The 18,141-nt window shown below is 51.6% G+C and overlaps 1 protein-coding gene across 9 annotated transcripts in view; it reads right to left on the reverse strand.

The window, feature by feature from the left end:
- The window catches only part of PPIP5K1 (diphosphoinositol pentakisphosphate kinase 1), a 48,657-nt gene continuing 30,516 nt past the window's right edge, over window positions 1-18,141 (reverse strand). For 5 of the 9 annotated variants that reach the window (XM_040601052.1, XM_040601053.1, XM_040601051.1 and 2 more), the window contains 5 exons: window positions 17,314-17,436; window positions 13,373-13,435; window positions 3,652-3,789; window positions 3,107-3,220; window positions 1-1,800 (listed from right to left, as the gene is read on the reverse strand). In XM_040601052.1, the coding sequence (XP_040456986.1) occupies window positions 1,106-1,800; window positions 3,107-3,220; window positions 3,652-3,789; window positions 13,373-13,435; window positions 17,314-17,436 (1,133 nt within the window). In that variant the 3' untranslated portion in view covers window positions 1-1,105. Of the gene's footprint in view, window positions 1,801-3,106; window positions 3,221-3,651; window positions 3,790-10,726; window positions 10,907-13,372; window positions 13,436-17,313; window positions 17,437-18,141 lie in introns of all 9 variants that reach the window. The other 4 variants (XM_040601058.1, XM_040601057.1, XM_040601054.1 and 1 more) reach the window with 4 other exon arrangements.

The following is an 18,141-nucleotide window of genomic DNA, read 5'->3' on the forward strand; positions in this document are numbered from 1 at the left end:
CCCACAGCATAGATTTACTGTGAACACACATCATCACAACACAGCGTGGAAATCTTTGGGCACAGCTTCACAAGAACACAGAGCCTAGCTACAGACGAACACGCAGACTTGTCCATAAATACAGGAGGCGCAGGAGGCACAGCCCCGGCCTGCACTCGCGGTGCGGCAGGGCCACCCGTATCAATCTTGCCCTCAGGCTTGTGCTCGCAAGTCTTTTACATAAATATGCATTAAATACTTTTCATTTTATATATAATAAAGATTTCTCCTTACTGGTTTCTAATAATCCTGATTTGTTCAAATAGCAGTTTCTTTTAATTTCTGTCACCAAGACTTCAGAGCTGTACCCTGCCTGACCCTTGGGGACTAGAAAAAAAAAACACCCGTGTGTGTCCTCCCTGCCCACCTCTCAGGCTGGACCCCCAGGCTCCTGCCTGCCTGCCCCAGCCCAGCAGGAAAACGTCCAAGTCCACGCCAAAGAGACGTTTTCTTGCAAGCAGCGGTCTTGAACCCGATCCCCTCCATTACTCTCCTTCCCACACTCACTCAGAACGCTTTCTGCTCCTCCTAGTCTTTCTGCCATGGACTCTCTGGACCTGGTTTTGGTGGCCAGTGGTGGGAACTGGGAGAGGAAGAAGGAAGGAACAGAGAGGAGGTTGGTGGTCATGACAGATCCAATTAGTCCGGGCCCAGAACGCCTTTCTCTGAAGGCCATGGGCCAAAATTTCTCAAGGGAGCATCTGTCCCCTTTGGACTCACCACCCCAAATGCCTTGGCTGTACCAATCCTCTCACTGCCGTCCCGGCGAGCTATACAGCCCTTGGGAACAAACGCAGCCCCGTGTCCCTGCTCCATGGAGGCGCCACACCAGCACCACGGCTGCATTTCTTGTTCGTTTAACAAGGCAGACGGGGCACTGCCCCTTGCCGAGTGGCGGATAGCTGGCTTGTGGAGGAGCCGAGCAGACTCTCCCACACCCCAGAGTCCTGTGGCCTTGGGACATGGCTTGTTCTGTGCTGCGGACAGCCAGCTGCACGAGGTGCTGTGCAGGAAGCTGGGCTGCCTCCAGGCTAGAAGCACGTGCAGTGTGCTGGCCCGCGAGCCACTAGTTCTGCTGAGCCTCCCGACACAGCGGCTGCAGCTCCTCCACCCCTTCCTCGGGAGGCGGTGGCTGCACCTGGCACAGGCGCCCAGAGAGAAGCTGGCCTGGCCGAGCACCATCCCCCAGCAGCTCCTTGCCCGTGTGCTCTGGGTCCAACCCCTCTCCCGGCAGCTCCTCTTCACAGGGCGCCAAGATCTCCTCGGACAGCCCCGCCTGATCCAGGCCGGTCATTCCCCCCGCGCGCCCCTCACCCGGTTCCACCCCCTCCCCAGCCAGCCTCGTATCAGACCCTGCACCACACTCTGGGTTCCCTGTGTTACTTGGCTCTAGCATTTCCCCAGCTGATTCCTCTTCATCCAGCTCCACCACGCTCTTCTCCTCTGGGTTAGCGTCCTTCTCCGCCAGCTCCTTCTTGCACAGCTCCAGGACCCTGCCCGGCTCTGGGCCCGTACTCCAGGTCAGGGTCTCGGGGGCACTGGGCTCTGCCACCGCCAGCCCGGCCGTGCCCACCTCTGCGCCCAGCCCTCCGCCTGGGGGCTGCCCCGCTTCTTGCTCGGGGGACTGGCTGCTCGGCTGCTCGTCGCCTTTCGGGGGACTGATGGAAAGTTTGTCAGTGAAGCTGAAACGAGCACAGTTGTCCACAGAGGTTGGGGAGGACGGGCCTGCACTGGAGACAGTGCTGGAGGGGCCACTGCTGTCTGCAAAGAGGAAGAAAAACCTTCAACATTTCGCCGGTATTCCCAAAACCTTCAACATTCCATGGGTATTCCCAAAACTCTCAACATTTCGCGGGTATTCCCCCCACCCAAAGCCTGGGCAGACCCGAGCTGTCGCAGTCCCACAGTGCTACCATCAGCAGGGAGGGTCGCCCACGTGCCACGCAACGCGGCCGGGGCATGGAGCTGCTCTTGGGTGTGTTTCTGGCAGCTCAGCTGATGAAAACCCAACACAACCACCACAAGGACACCTCGTCACACAGCGCTATGCCGGCACGCAGCCAAGCGTGGGTTCTGCTGTCATTACAGAGCAAAACGGGAAGGGTGGTGCTGGGCTTTGAGCTGAAAAGCAGCTTCTTTTGTTCCCTCCTAATTATGGAACACACTCAGCTTCAGTGTTGCTCCTCTTGGTTCCTGACACACAAAACCCCCCAATGCTGAGCTAGAGTCACCACTGGAAGAAGAAATACTGCTTCTGCACTAATGCTTATTCTTGCCTCACATTGTACAATGAGCAAAACTAGAGAACAGATCTAAATTAGAGCCAGCCCAATAAAGGGAGGAGGATCAAGCAACTGTTTCCAGCCAGATCAGTTCCCTGCCCTTGCTGCCTACACAAACACAGGCTACTGCTGGCACAAGGGCTGTGCAGCTCGGAGAAGAGTAGGACTGCTCCTTCAGCAGCAGCCTGGCTTGTGTGAAGGCACTTGCTGTGCGAGTGCTGGCCAACGCTTTCGCCTTCGAGCTCCAGTCAGTCTGCAAAGGCGACTAACAGCAGTCAGCAGCTCTGCAGAGGCTGTGACAAGCGAGGCCAGGAGCTGCAGAAACACATTTAAGTGAAGAACTGAATGCTCGGCTGTCCCATACAGAGCTCTGAGTGAGGCACGTACGTGGCTGCTTAGGGTAAGAAGACACTTCCACATGCCAGCACTGAGTTGGCCACATGTCATGGAGAATCACAAAACCTGAAGTGAAAATGAAGGGCATTCAGGCCCTCCGTGTTCCAGTACACGAAGCAGGGGATGTCTGGAGAGACAGCCTCCACCCAGCAGCAGATGTCCCCGTGATACACAGTCCTACAGGGAGCCCCTTTTAGCATCTTTATGGAAGTTCTTTCCGGGGGCACACGACTACTTTCCCTTTTACCTATTTCCTCCTTCTGTTCCTGTTCCTCCAAGGGGAGAGCATAGAAACCCTGAGCACAAACACTTGGCCTCCACCATTTGGCACCCTTTACTTCCCTCCCTCACCATCGCATTCACCCTGATGAAGAAGGGAGCACACTCACACCAAGGGGGCTTATCCGAACGCTGGCGCAACGGCAAAGAGGATGATGACAAGATCCGCTGGGACATAAAGGGGTCTCCTGGTATCTGGCTGCCAATCATTGAATCAAACAGAGCTTCGAGAGAAAAACAAAACACGCAGATCAGCACTACTCAGACAGACATCAAGGAATGGCTCGTAGCCCAGCAGCCAGGAGCAGGCACTCTGGGAAGAGCTCAGGAACGGTGCAAATCCAGAGCCATGCCTGTCCACCAGCTGCTGGGAATATGAGGCCAAGATTTCCCGAGCTGGAGTTTGTATCCACATCACTGTACTTGTCAGCTACAGACGGACCTGACCCACTACTTGTCTCTCAAGCAAGCGGCCTAGGGTGGCTCTGGGCTGGATCCATAGCTCACTCCTGGGCTCGAACACCCTGGAACAGGCTTCAGGGACTGTGCTTATTGCCAGCCCTGTCGGGCTGAGCTGTCCTGGTAACGTAAAAGACAAAGTTCTCCCTGCCTCGACTGCTCTGGTTACCCAGTGCCAAGCCCACCTCACCAGTACCTGCAGTAGACTGGACATGCGATTCGCTGCAACTCTTGCACACAGCCGTCAGGAACTCGTTGACCTGTCGCAAAGAGAGGGAGTTGTGCAGGGTCTCCAGGGGATAAATGGTGGGAACCATGGAACAGCCTTCAAAACCTGGAAAGAAACCCAATCAGAAAATGAATAGAGCAAACAGCAACCGAAATCCATGCAGGACCGCTCACGGCTGGAGGAGCTGGGCAGTCTGGGAATCAAACAACAGGCACACTCAGGCCTAAGGTCACCTCTTGGAGGCCAAGAAAATCGCCACTAGGCAATCACATGCAATAACAGACCTGAAAGCAAGCATCCAGGCACACGCAGAAGGAGGGGGAAGAGGAGGAAACCTGTCTAGCAGCAGCCGTGTTTGCTGCAAAGCCTGTGACCCTTTTGCTAAAATAGATGGTTGTGATGGAGAACTTGGCACGGTGCCCACACTTCACAGAAGCCAAACAGAATCTGAGTGAAGTCAACAGAATTTCCCGCAGAAGGGCTCCCACCGCTAGTGACACCCCGCATGGCGCACAGCCCGCCCTCCCCCCCCCAGCACGGCGGTGCACACTGCTACAGACGCGGGGAGCAGCAGAACCTCCCTCTCTCACAGCAAGACCCTTCAGTGTACGCCCGACAGGCCATATCCCAAGGAAGGGGTGGGACACAGTCTGAATTACTCGTCCCCTTAACAGACATCACTGCCAGCAAAGCCAGAATTAGCAGAAAGGTATCTCAACGTGTAACAGACACTTGCTCGGAGCTATGCTGCGTCACAACTGCTCACGATAAATTCTTTGCTACTCAAACCAGTGGAATATTACGGCAAAGCATCTTCCTCTTCATCCAAACTTCTCGGCGATGGTTTGTGGAACCAAGCCAACCTGAAACTGCCAGAGGAGCAAGGAAGGAACAAATGAGTCTCTGGTCATATGGGAAAGGTGCCTCCTTTTCCTCTGCACCTCTTGACTTTAAAGCCCTCTAGACTCCTTAAGCTTAGGCTTCCCATTCTGTGACTGTCTCTGTCCCTCCAAGGAGCTCAAAAAGACCCCAGGAAGGAACTGGGTTTGTTCCTACAGAGAAAGGAAATCACTCTTGACCTAGTACTGCGTCAGGATTTCTGCCCAGCACACTGATGTGCTAAACTCAATCCCTGCAGCTTGACAGCACCTAAGGAGAAGACCTAGAGCACCTGAATTATCTGCTAAGTGTTCCAGTCACCTCCGGGAGAGTCTTGGCTCCAATCCACTCACCTAACCCGTTTCTCCAAGAGGCAAGGAGCAGGAGCCAGCAGATGGCATTTGTGGATTCACATGCAGTATGAGAAGGCTGCAGACCTGATCATCTCTAGTTTGCAATGCTGCAGGGACATTCACTGTCATACGGTTACTGGAAATAAAGAACCCTCCAGACAGCCCAGAGAGGCTACCTACACCACCAAGGGCCTACAGACATCCATTCAAGACCTGGAGGACAACAAATCCTTGGCTACAATGAAGGACTGTAGAAAGACACAAGAAAAATATCATACTCCTCTGTCCCTTGCCGAGAGGTCCTTAGAGTGGAAGTCCTGAATAAGGAAGGGTGTCTGTTCATTATTTTCTCACAGGCATTCTGGGAGGCAGAGCTAAAGGAAAATGGGGAGGGCAAGCCTTAACGAACAGCTGTGTGGAGATGGTGGTGGAGCACAGTATGAGCCTAATGCCGCTTCACAACAGAACCTGGCTGAGGGGCCGAAGTTGTCTCAGCTATTGGCATCTCCAAAGAAAAATAAGTTTGAATATAACATAGGGCAAAACAACGCAGTTACAAGATACATCGTAGGCACTGATGGGGGTCTGAGCGCTTGGGCACTCCTCTAATAAAAAGAGGAAATGAAAAGTCCAGCATTAAAGGAAACATGGGACATGGACAATGTTACGGATGTGGAACGATACACCCATATCCCTGAAGTGCCAAATGCCAGCTTGCAAGGCTCTGCTCAGCACTGTGCCACCTAACCAGTCTCAAGCAAGTAGAGGAAGAGGCAAAAGTTTCCCTTCTCAATGTGAAACATCAGTATTTTCAAAAAATCCCTCTCACTCCCGTACGGCAGCCCAGTTCCCTGCACACCTGCCCTGCCCTGCTTAGCTGCTGGGGGCAGTTTGACAGCACCGCAGCCGGGGCAAAACGGAGGTTCCCACCACAGCCCGCGACCCTGACGCGTGTCGCAGCAGCCGCCGGAGTCCCCGGGGAAGGCTCTGACACTGCCACACCACATGCATTCAGCAAAGAACTGACAACTTTGGGAAGGGGCAGCAAAACCAGAGCAGGAGTGCAAACCGCAGGAACCCTGCCAGCCTGACAGTCACCCGGTGCTGACTGCTGGGCTCCTGCCGATGCTTCCCAAAACTTTTCCTGGTGCTTGCAGGGCAGGAGTCTGTGATACAGACACCGGCACAAGAAATTAGACAGAATTCCATTCATTTTGTACCAACATCAAGCAGCAGCAGCCCACAGAGGAACAAGTTGTTTTTCATTTTGTTCAGGTTTGACTACGCTAGCTGCATTAGGGATGCAGAAGGCAACTGCTTCCTCCAGAGTTAGCTCTGCCCCGCAAGGAGGGGCACGTGGCGGGGGGCTGCAGACCAAAGTAGCTAAAAATGAATCCCAAAGTCAACTGTAGCCTTCTCTGGGCAAGAAGTACAGCTGGTCATGTCTCCAAAATTTTTCTTCAGTAAAATAGGAAGAAACCATCTATTAGAGTAAAGAAAACAAGGTCTGGTTATGGGAAAAACCCTAAGATACACAAGGCAGAGGAGTCTGCTGAGGATGTATTATTTTGGAGACTGTGTGTGCTGTGGGGGAGCAGCTATGGGGGAATGTCCACTTGGAATCAGTAACGCAGCAGCATCCTGAGCCAGCAGCAGAGAGACTGGTGCTGCCTGCAGCCACTCTGCCACTGAGAGCACCGGGGGTACAATCCTGCTGGAGGATTACAAGTCCTGTTTTGTCTCTCCCAGGGATGCTGATGCCAAAGCTGAAGGCCCACTCACATTACAGCTGAGTTAATTATGTTCCGGTCTGAGCGCTTCTCCCTGGAGCTCCAGGTTCTTGGCATGTGCACGCTCTACTGCTCCCTGTCAGAGTCCGCTTGGCGTGATCAGGGTTATGGAGAAGTCTTCTGCACGTTCAAGGAGGCAAGTGACTCTCCCCCGAGAGCCAGGCTGTTCCAGAGCTGCCTAGTGCTGACACACAGCACTTCATAAGAGCATTAAGGAGGGGATTTGGGTGTAAGGGGCCTTTTGCAGAGATCACCTAGCACACTACACCAGATAAAGCAAATGGAGACCTGCACCTGTCTCGCACCTCCCAGCTAAACCAGAGAATCCCAGACTGCCAGGAGACTCCGGCAGGCTGAAGGGACTCAAAGAACTCTTGTGAACAGATGACCTCAAAGAAAGAGCTAAGAAGTGCCACCTTCTTACCTGGACTACACAATGATGAATTCTGAAACAGCCAGCACCTACTTTATGATTGCATGGCTTGAACACCAAGCAAACCCAGCACAGCTCTCTGAGCGAGCCCTGTACGCTGCGTTACCCCACTGCTCTTTCGCTGCGGGTCTAACAGGTATGTTCATCTGTTTAGCTGCATTTCCTTCAGTCACCCTGAGGTCTGAAAGAGAATTCAACCAAAGGTGTTTGCAGCAGAACTAAAATAAGCAGATTTTTATACTGGGAAAAGGGAAGAACAAAGGGAAAAAAAAAAAAAAGACCTTGAATTCATTTGCATCATCTTGGTTACTGCAGGAGATGTCCCAGTCTAAACCCTCAAGAGGAAATCAATACTATCTTATTAGAAGGAAACACCTAATTTCAATCAAGGTCCCACAGTTTCCTAAATTTTACGTATGTGCCAGAGTGACAAGAAGAAAGCTTCCTGTGTAGCATGAGCTGAGAAAGTTGCGTTTATACGGATCACGTGCCCCGCACCGAATGAAATCAGTGGCGGTGTGATCACCCTCGGAGCTGGCAATTCAGCAGATCACCAGGAGCCAACAGACCTCCTGGCTAGTGGGCACGACAAAGGAGCAGCCTTCAAGTAGTCCCCACGGCACGTTCCTCAGCTTTACCAAGACTGAACTGAGGTCCCAAAGACAGCAAGCTTCTCTGCTAGCAGAGTGGAGTCGTTAAAAGAGAGAACGTACTCACTGCTGCAGCAGGCTGGCAGGTAGAAAGCAGCCAAAACCTTTTGCCAGCCAACAGAGAGAGCCCAAGGAAGACTCAGGTGAGAAGACTTTCTGGTCTGAAGCAATCCTTGTTGTGTATTATATTTTTGCCTAATTGTTCCGAACATTATTACGCACAATTTGCCAGGTTGCTGCCCGGCTCTCCAGCTGTGAACCCCACAGCGGAGCAGAGAGGGTGCCTGCTCCTTTCTAACGCAGATCCTGAAAGCAAAGAGCAGACCGAGGGCACCTGGCACATCCCCAAAAGGTCTGCACGCCAAAGGGCCGCACGCCAGCATTTGGGGAGTGAAGAAGCACTTGCCCAGCCTCAGCAGAGATTCTGAAGGGCATGAGAGAAAGCGCACCCAGCAGCTTCCCCTCTAGCACGCTCGGTCGGTCCAGCCTTATGTTGTGGGGAGAACTGAAATACGCCACGTGTATATTTGCATATGTTTAGGTATGCATACACAATGCTTACAGGAACTAGGATTTTTGCTACCCAGCCTTTCTAAATCTAAGCCTGTACAGTCAGCCTGAAGGTCTGTCCTCGTTCAGCACCTCTGCCCACAGTGCCAGAGGCGGCAATGAACGAAGGGCTACAGGGGCGGACAGCTGCAGCGACCCTTCCCCCCAGCAGCTCCCCAAACCGCAGCGACCTACAGCTCAGAACTGCTCTGAACCTGAGATGTCCCCTCCATAATCTCCAGCTTCCCCTTGAGCCCAGTTAAGCTCCCAACACCCCCACGTACTGCGGGGGAAAAAATCCCTTCTGGCTGAAGCTGCTTCTGCTTGCTCTGCTGGAAGCCTCCCAGGTCCTGTGTGGGAGCAGGCACTGACCGCAGGTCCCCCACCCCTCTCCAGCCCAGTCCAGCCACCACCACCACCATCCTTCCCAGACTGCGCATTCCTGCCTTCCCCACATCGTACGAAGCCGTGATGGTCGGATCAGAGCCCACCATTTATATATGCATTTGGGGCTGTTTCCCCTCATCATTTAAATGTATTTACACTGAACATCAACTGCTGGCTTACTGCCCGCTCGTTATCACAGAGCCATCCCCTGTTCCTCCACAGCTGCCCTCCAGCTTCAGTACCACTGTTACTTATTACCACCATGGACTGACCTCACACTTCTTTTCCCCAGCTATGACCACACAGAAAAGCACAGGCTGCCAGACAGGCCGCGTCAGGGCTCCACCGTTGATCCTTGCAGCTATGGATGCCAACTGCATACTTTTAACTCTCTGATTTTATCTTCTAATTCATGTTTTCTTTGTGTGGATATGGTTGAAAGCCAAGAAAGCGCAGATAAGAGTATGTAGTTTTCACAAGGGGGGGGAACCTGTGCTCTCAGCTGCAGAGACCAAAGAAACATTTGCTCTGAGAAGAACCCCAGCAGGAATTCCAACCGTGCTAATTAACTGTGGGCCTGATGACAGCCAGAAAACAAGATCGAACTCACTGATCACAGAGATCTGATTCCCACGCAGAAAGGCTGCCGCACCGAGGTACAGAGCTCATCCATTTGGCTGCACTGGGGCAGGCTGCACCACCCAGCACCGTGCTGCAATATTTGGCGAACCACTGCCCAAAGCACCGAGTTCCTTCCCTCTCCCTACCAGAGCTCACAGGAGACGGCTGAGATCTGCAGCAGGGGAAGCTCAGCTTTGGCTTTAGAGCACTCTGCTGTGTTCCAGCATCTCTTTCCTTGAAGCAATTTTGCTCCTCTTTAGTATTTGTTGCTAGGAGACCGAGGATTGTCCTAATTATATATGAAAAGCAACTGCCATCTCCAAATTACCTACTTGACAGAAAGGGCTGTATCAAGAAAAAACAGACTGCGTAAGAAAAATTTCATTTTCCAGGTTCTGAAAACCCCTTGATGCTATTGCTTCACTACATGACAAGCTATAGTGTCTCTGCCCCACCTGCCTACGGGTCTGAAGGCAAAAGGAGGCCCATGCATCACACCACACAGCTCAGCAAGCCACATGCACCAAGCAGGTTTTATGGTGCAAGATAAACATCAACAGCCGGCCCTAGCTAGCTGTCCCCCTCAGAGAGGAATCCTTCTACTTGGCTTAGAAGCGCTGAGACCTCAATGCATCAGACTTCCCATCTGTGCCAGAGGCTGAAAAATACGAGAGAAACAAGAGCAAGCTTTGATGTATAATGCTGATCTGATTCAGTGCTGAAATCGCCTACCTCTTCCCATCAGAGACGACACGCTGCGAAGGTCCTGAGGCAGAACAGATGCCATGCAATGCAGCCACGCAGCAGCTCAGCTCCTGCCCTATGTTAACTTGGTCTCTCTAGAAACAACACAGTCCCACAGGCACTCGCTTCCCCGAAATTTCCACAGCAAGTTCACTCTGCACATGACAAGCTGCAGCACCTCCTCAATCCTCTTTCTTCCCAGACTCTTACTATTCACTCTGGCTCCTCCGTTAGTAACGGGGCACCTCGTGGCACCCCACTGAGACCTGCACTGGGCTGTAATGTCAGCAGGGCATTGTATCAGTAGAAGCTCAGCATCTAACTTGAAGGAAGTTTAAGGGCTTACCCTGGCTAAAGGAAGGAGGCAACGAACAATTGCCAGAGATGGAAAGAGCACAGTCACAGCCACACGAAGAGCCCTGGCTCCACGTGGAAAGGCCACTGCCTAAGGCTCCAAAACTGCCGGGTGCGACAGCCCACACAGCTTGCTGCAGCAGCCGCCCAGAGATTTAAGGGATGCAGTGAGGGAAACGCTTTCCTTTTTTAGAAGCAAAGCATAGTTTGCATTCTCAAGCAGACAGTGGTCTGTGCTCAGCTACAAGAGCATGGGACCAAGGCAGCTGCAGCGTGCAGTACCGTAAAGACACTCCAAGTCATCCTGCCCTGAGATCAGCCAGCTCCTGAAGAGACGCAGGTGGTAGGAGCACTGCTGCAGGTGATGGGCTAGAGTGGCATCCAGGGAGATGTTCCGGCTCGTGGCACAGTCAGAGGAAAAACGGCGCAGCAACTGGGCAACGTGGTGGTGCTCAAACGCATCTGGAGGAAAGGGGCCACAGAGAGTGAGAGGAGAGGGGCAAGCGCAGCTGTGGATAGAGAAATTGTGGAGGTGTGGGGATGGAGCTGCCAGCACCAGGGACGCTGGGTGGGAAAGACCCACACCACAGGCTGAAGCCCAGCCCCCCCGCCACGAGCAGACCGGGGACACCCTCAGCTCTAACACCCCAGGCACATCGCAGCAGGCAGCCTCCCCCCGGCCCAGCCTTCGCCACACGCAGCGGCAGCCCCTGAGCAGCGAGGTTTCGTCTTTGTCAGTCTGCCAAGCCACTACATTTTAGGAAACGTTCCAAGCCCAACACAGTTCAGGTTTGGCTAGATAAGAAGGTCAGGCTCACGTTCACCCTCCCTCAGCCGAGACAAGAAACCCAGGCTGCCAACAGAGCGCTCCGGTCCTGCGGCCGGAGGCAGCCAGCCATGCCGGCACACGAAGGACAGCAAACGGCCCAGCATCAAACAGCCGGAGGCTGCGAAAGGGATGCCGGGTTTCGAGCAGGGTTTGACCGACAACGTAGTGCTTAGAGCATCGAAGAATAGAGAGGGCACAGAAGGGCTGCCCTCCCCTCTCCGGACTCTCAGAACAGCCCTGTGCAATCTTCTGCGATATCCGTGCATGGCAGACAAGATGCTAGCATGCAGGCATGTCTTCTCCACGTATAGAGCCTCAGGACTCATGCCATGCTCCCAGGACGCACGAGACCAGGGCATACACCACCTGGCCTGATGCTGTGCTCAGCCACTGCTCTGGTTCACCCCTCCCATTTCACGCGGAGGCAGCTCTTCAGACACAAAATCCGGATTCAGAGCTGTGAATAGCTTTTGCATCCTCAAGCAAGTGGTTCATGTGGCTAAACATCCTTCCTGCCTGACTTCAAGCTCACCCCTGCCGGACCTCTGTCTTTGTTTTCCAGATTAAGGAGCACTTTGCCATTAGAAACATCCATTGGGTTCTTGGGGGAAAACCTGATGCCCAGTTTCACTTTACTGTATTTGGGGTGGGGGCAGTTGCTTCGTCGTGTGGCTTAGGGAAGGCTGCTGCTTGGTACAAGTTTTGCTGGTAAGATAGAACAACACATCCTGCTGACATACACCACGTGAGCTCAGATGGTATCCAGACATACAAACAAATCGAGCAGTTGGCCACTCTGCGAAAAACAAAACCAAGCAAACACAGAAAATAGGTTGCCCTCGGTTATTTGATATTATAAAGCCGCATTTAGCTGCCCCTTCCCCTTTCATCTTTCTCAAAATTTTGGTCTTCACAACAGTCTTCTGAACTTCTTTCACCTTCCAGATCACGCAGAGCAGAGCATCTTCGTATTTACTAAGCAACAAGATTGCAGAAGCATCCTTGATCACTTAAGACAGAAATACTTAACCTGGTACCTTCCAGTGATCTGCTTTGGTGCTACCTTGTCTCAGCAGCAGGAGCCATGAGATAGCAGCGGTGCTGTGAAACCTTGTCAAAAGGTTCTGGGCAAGACTCAGATAACAAACACTAGTTCGAGGCACCTTCTACAACAGAGCTAGTGGTGTTTCACCTCAAAAGACTCACACTTCAGGTGTCAGGTTAGCAGCAATATGAAGCAGAGGCAGCGAGTCAACAGAAGCACAGTCAGAGGTCCTTTACCAAGCCTTCCCGTAGCTACGAGCAGGACCAGAGCGAAGCAGGTTCCATCCCCCTGGATGGATCCCTTCCTACCTCAGGAGGTGGCAGGCCCCAGCCAGCACGTCCACCATGAGCAGACGAGTCAAAGCTCTTGGAAAGACACCATTGCCAGGATAACTTCTGCAGGAAAGGCAAGCCTACTCCCACCAACATCTCCAAGGGATCACCCTAACAGACAACTTTGCCAGCAGGAGGCCAGGAGGTTACCAGTACTCCTAAAACGACTGTGCTGGGGAACACTGTGCGCAGAGGGAATGCTGCCAGCACCTCCTCTCCCACCACAGACTGAGCTCTTCCAGGCGACACACGGGCAGCCTCAGGCTATCCTTGTTTCTGTACTGCACATCTGCATTGTAGAAACCAAGGACCTAAGCTGCTGATGCTCTTAGGAGTGGATATTCCCCCCCTCCCCAAATCCAACGGTATTCTCCCCCCAACCCCCAACCCCACAAAAGGGAGTGTGAAAGAAGGCCTTAATGTCAGCAGTGGAATTAAAGGCTGCTTTAGGAATCCACTCGCAGAGCCACTGCTCTTGCTTTTTCACCTGGGACACAAATGCCTTGGGGGACAGCAGAGGAACCACTGAGCGGTAACAGAGGATGAATGGACACGTTAGTCACAACAAGACAATGGGGGAAGGTGAAGCATGTTTGGACACCAGATACACAGACACAAAAAAAACCACAAGAAGGCTGAGAGGAGGACATGTGCAGAGAGAACTGAATGTGAGCATGGGGTTAGAAGTGTGAGGGAACGTCAAATCAAGGAAGCAAACGTACCATTAGTCGGATGCTTTGCAAACGACACAGAAAATCGTTTTACGGCTGGCATAGACAAGAGCTCTGAGGAAATAAAAACAGATCATCTCAGTTAACAGCCTGCTTCTAAGGATCCCCCGACCGTCATATGCTTGCAACTAGCCTTTCAGGTTCACCTTCTTCTTGACCCCTGTAACTCGTGGTCCCGGTGGCACTTCTGTAGCACCCCCGGCACTCTCTGTCTGTGGGTCTGGCTGAACCTCTCGGCTTCCTCACACTCTGCCAGCTCCCCGCTCCCTTGCACTGCCCTGCCAGGGTCTCCCCTGACGCTACAAAGACCTCAGCCACGCTCTCTCAGTCACAGACAGCATCTCACACCTTCCCACCACACTTCCAGCCATCCTGAGAGCGACCCAGGCTCAGCCCAGCGCCAGATGCAGTCAGCCATGCCCACAGCCACACGAGCACACGGCCAAGCAAGCAGCAGCAGCACAGGAGGACAGTTCTCAGGATTCACCTCTGCCCAAAGAAACAACAGCCATTCTGCAGAGGAACTGAAGAGCTCTGGCACTGGTAAGTGTTCAGTTCAGTTCAGAACATCCTCTTAACACAAACTAAACAGAGCTATTTATGAGTTTAGAGGTAAATAGCTGACGAATTGGGGAACACAAGACCCAATAAGACATGCCTCTACAGTTCTGTTGCTCAAAGCATTTCAGTACAGAAGAGGTTTGGGGATACACCCGTCAGAGTGGTCCTCAGGCTTCTCCTGGTCATGTCCCAGGCCAGGTCAAACTCTCCCACAGAAATCACACATTGGAAAGACAGTGCAAGGACAGATTCTATGTATCTAATGGGTGCAAACAGATGACCTTTAAAATACATGAATTAGTCTCCATATGCAAAAAAAAAAAAAGAGGCTGAAAATTTCAGTTCTTTCCTACTCTGGAAATTCCTCAGCTATCACGGGAAAAAGTGGCCTAGATCAGACCACCTGTTTGTAGGATTTGATGTGAGAACCCAGCCAACTGTACCTTTTGCTGCTATTTAGGAATTTTTAGGAAATATTAGAAAATGTTTTTATTTCTCTTTCATGTTTCACGTGTCCCTTCTACCTACTCAACAGAGTCTGTACGCCTATCCCTCTGCACCAAGGTTAGGAGATACATGCATCAATTTATGGTCCATACCCCCACCGTGCTTCTCTAGCTATATCCACTGACTTGGCCAAATAACATATTTAAACCATCCCTCAAACCTGCTGCAACTTCCTTCACCAGCCTAACAGCCCTAAAAATCGTCTTCCTTTCTTTAAACTCAACAAATAGAGCACGACCATCTTCCCTGCACATGCAGTCCCTTAGAAGTGCCCAGGTCCTGGAGCTGCAGTCAGCCAGCTCCATTCCACTCCACATCCCCTCACTATGGAAATGCACTGCAACACCGCTTACTGCACCCCTGGCTCCAGGCAAGCCAGCTTCAAACCACAACCACCAGCTGACCTTCCCTCAAGCTGAGATTGGGACACAACTTTCCACTGAAGCGCTCCTTACCTCCCTTCCAGTCCCAAGCAAAAAAAAGACTTCAGAAATAAGGGCTATTTTAACTTCACTTGAGCAAGTCTTTGATGAAGTGCTATAAGCCATGCACCATACCTTGAAGCATCACAGCCACGGAAAAATATCAGAGTTCATGCAAAGATGTGCTCCGGAATCTGAAGGTTTTTAAACATTATTAGCCTGATGACTGTGAAAAAGGCCTTGATATAACTGTACTCCAAGAGTCCGCTGTAGCTGCTGTGTCACCGTGTTCAGCTCTAGTGATGTTTGGCTTAAATGCCATTGTTCAGCATCTCATCGGTGCTCATTTACGCAGGAACAGACAGACCAAGGGCTTGTTTCACATTCCAGACTACCTTCCCCAGAAGCTGAACGCCCTTCTGCCTCCTACTTGTTTTTCTAAGGCCCCCGCTTCTTCCTCACAATTGCTTTTATTGCAGCAAGGTGCTGGTAGCACAGAGTGCCATAGCACGCTACGAAACACAAAAAAAGAAGTGTAACATCAAGATGAACAATTTTTGGCTGTGCTAGTCATACACTAAGTAAATAAGTCTGCCTTTTAAGTACTTGAGGGTACAACTGTGTCTCAGCACACAGAGACCTGGTCACTGAATTTAGGCTAATGCAGCAGGACTCTGCTCTGGACCTTGAATGCGAGCAGCCAGCTGCAGGCACGCTCCTACCACACAGCCTACAGAGCAAGGCAGCACAGCACCAGGACTGAGCAGAATCTGTTCTGTTCCCAGCTGGGTACAGAGCAAGCAGTCTTCGCTGCTTTTCCCTGAGAATTAGTGCTGCCTTGGATTCACGCTGCTTGCAGAGTTATGGAAGAGAAGCAGCCAGAGCCCTTGCTGGCCTTTTCAGTGGCTCTCCTGGTATTCACACCCCAGTTTTGTGCCAAACCCCATGAACTTATTCTGGGACCTATGAGTAGCCAGCACATGCTGCCTTGAGCAGCACAGACTGTTACCGCAGGGCTTAAAATCCTGCTGGTTCACCCTCCTTGTCTCCATCACTCACAGCCTGCTGTGTGCTAGGGAGCTCCCTGAAGAGGTGAGAAGCAAACCACTTCCCCTTACACAGTGAAAAGCAGCACGGAAACCCAGGATGCAACAGCGTTCCAACAGGTCTGAGAATCGGGCAGCATCTTTCCCCCCTGATTTGTTAGGCCGTTTCCCTTGCCTCAAACCTGGACAAAAATCCAAACAAACCAACCTCCTGTTTTCTCCAAAGGCCCCATATTACTGCCTTGATCATCTCCCCACCTTGTAACCCACCAGTGCTAGTGTTCTTTATGATCGTGGTAAGAAAGGTACTCGGACTCTAAAGTAAAATACCATTTGTTTGAACTAAGACAAAAGGGAAGAAGAGAGGACAGATAATCTTATACTCACTCAGGCGCTGGGAAGCCCAAGTTGTGCAACATTAGGTGGATTTCCAACTAGGGCACAGCACGCTGTGCAGACCCAGCCCATGGGGCAGTTTGTTCAGTGCTGCTCAACTCAGCATTCCAACAAAGGGCACGTTAACCGGCACTTCCAGAGTCCCAGTGCCTTTCTCACTGGAATCACAACAGACACTTGCACTTGTGCATTACATCCCTCCAGGATATCTCAGTCTTTCCCTGTGCTCCAATTTCCTTGAGAGCAGCAACACAGCATCTGCTTCTCAATGTGTAATGCACTAGTACCGACTGCAGATCAGTTCACAGCTGGCAACACAGCCTTCACTTTTATACTAATGACCCAAATACATTTTACCAGATTGTCTTGCTGAACTTTAAGGCAGTTTCTGCAGAACTGCACAATAACTAGACCTTCCGGTCCTTTGGCAGTATTTCATTCATGTATCCCACTTACCTCAAGCATTTCAGGCATATTACACTTGCTTTCTGACAGCTACCTCGGACCCTTCCGTGTGCCCAGCCTTACTCTGGTGCCCGTCTCATCCACTCCCCCAAGCACATCATTCTGCCCTCGGGACGGCTCCATCTTCCATAGGGTGAGGATTACTGTCTCCACAAAAGCTTCATTTAGCCTCAGCAAGATCCCAAGGTAAGCAAGATGATGTGATATGCTGGATATCCATACCAGGACAAACCTACTTAGTATCTAGACCAATAAATCCTCCTCCACAACAGCAAGTAGTATTAAAATGTCAGACCAAAGTCAGACCCCAGAAATACCATACATCAGCATAAAACTCCTCACACAATGTCAGCTCCTGTCTTGTCCTAGCAAGGACCACGATTTCTTGGGATATGATAAAGTGCATTACTGTAGATGCAGCGAATATACACATTCAACTGTCATTCTTCTTAGCAGGCTAAGTCTTTGCCTCAGTAGCATCCTGAGACACCAAAGTCCACAAATGAATCACCTGCTGCACAGGGAACACACATACCGTCTTTGTATGTCAGGCTGCTGGCAAACTTTTTGCCATGGCTGCGTGCGTAGTCCTGGAGGTTGGGGGCACTGGAGGAGCCTCCCAGCACAGTGGTGCTAAACAGGCCGGTGCACTGTGACCCTGGAAAGGCATGGAAGGTGTTAGTATTGTATCTCCACTGCATGCAACTACAGAAAAGCAGGGTTAGTCAAAGAATGAAGAATGAACTGGCCACTTCACAGGCAATCTCAGGTGAAAAAAATGATGCTGGGAAGGATAGGGAGGCAGTATTCCCCATTCTAAATTCAGTAGTGCCAAATGCACAACAGGCAGCCCAAAACTCAGCACCAGGAAAGTTCCTAACTCCGTCCAGGGTTTTATTTCCAGAGAGAGACACCTTGACACCCTCCAGTCAGCAAATCTACATACTCAGAAAAGCCAGGATGCCAAATCACTGATGTTCCTGTCACAGGGCTTCATTTCTCTGCTGTTCTGCCCTTTCTCTTTGGAAAGTTCCTTTTTCTGTAGGACACCAAGAAGAAAGGACTGCTTGATCTGTTAATCAACAAATGTGGACTAATCACTCTATCAAGCAGTAAGGAAAGCAACGCGACCACACAGCTTTCTTTCACAAGCTGCTGCCCAGATGATATTTCACATCCACTTGGTCTTTTGCTCCTCCAGAGCAGGTCCAAGTGCTCCATGAACTACCCTTGCAAAGCAGCAGATGTGCACACAGCATGGAACGTGGCTTACCCTATGGCAAGGAATACAGCATGCAAGACGGGCTCGTGCACAGAAGGGCAACCTAACAGCGATGGCTTTGGCAACTGCTGGTGTTTGCTT

Source organism: Falco naumanni, chromosome 7, assembly GCF_017639655.2.
Source record: "Falco naumanni isolate bFalNau1 chromosome 7, bFalNau1.pat, whole genome shotgun sequence".
In the NCBI taxonomy this organism is placed as follows: domain Eukaryota; kingdom Metazoa; phylum Chordata; class Aves; order Falconiformes; family Falconidae; genus Falco; species Falco naumanni.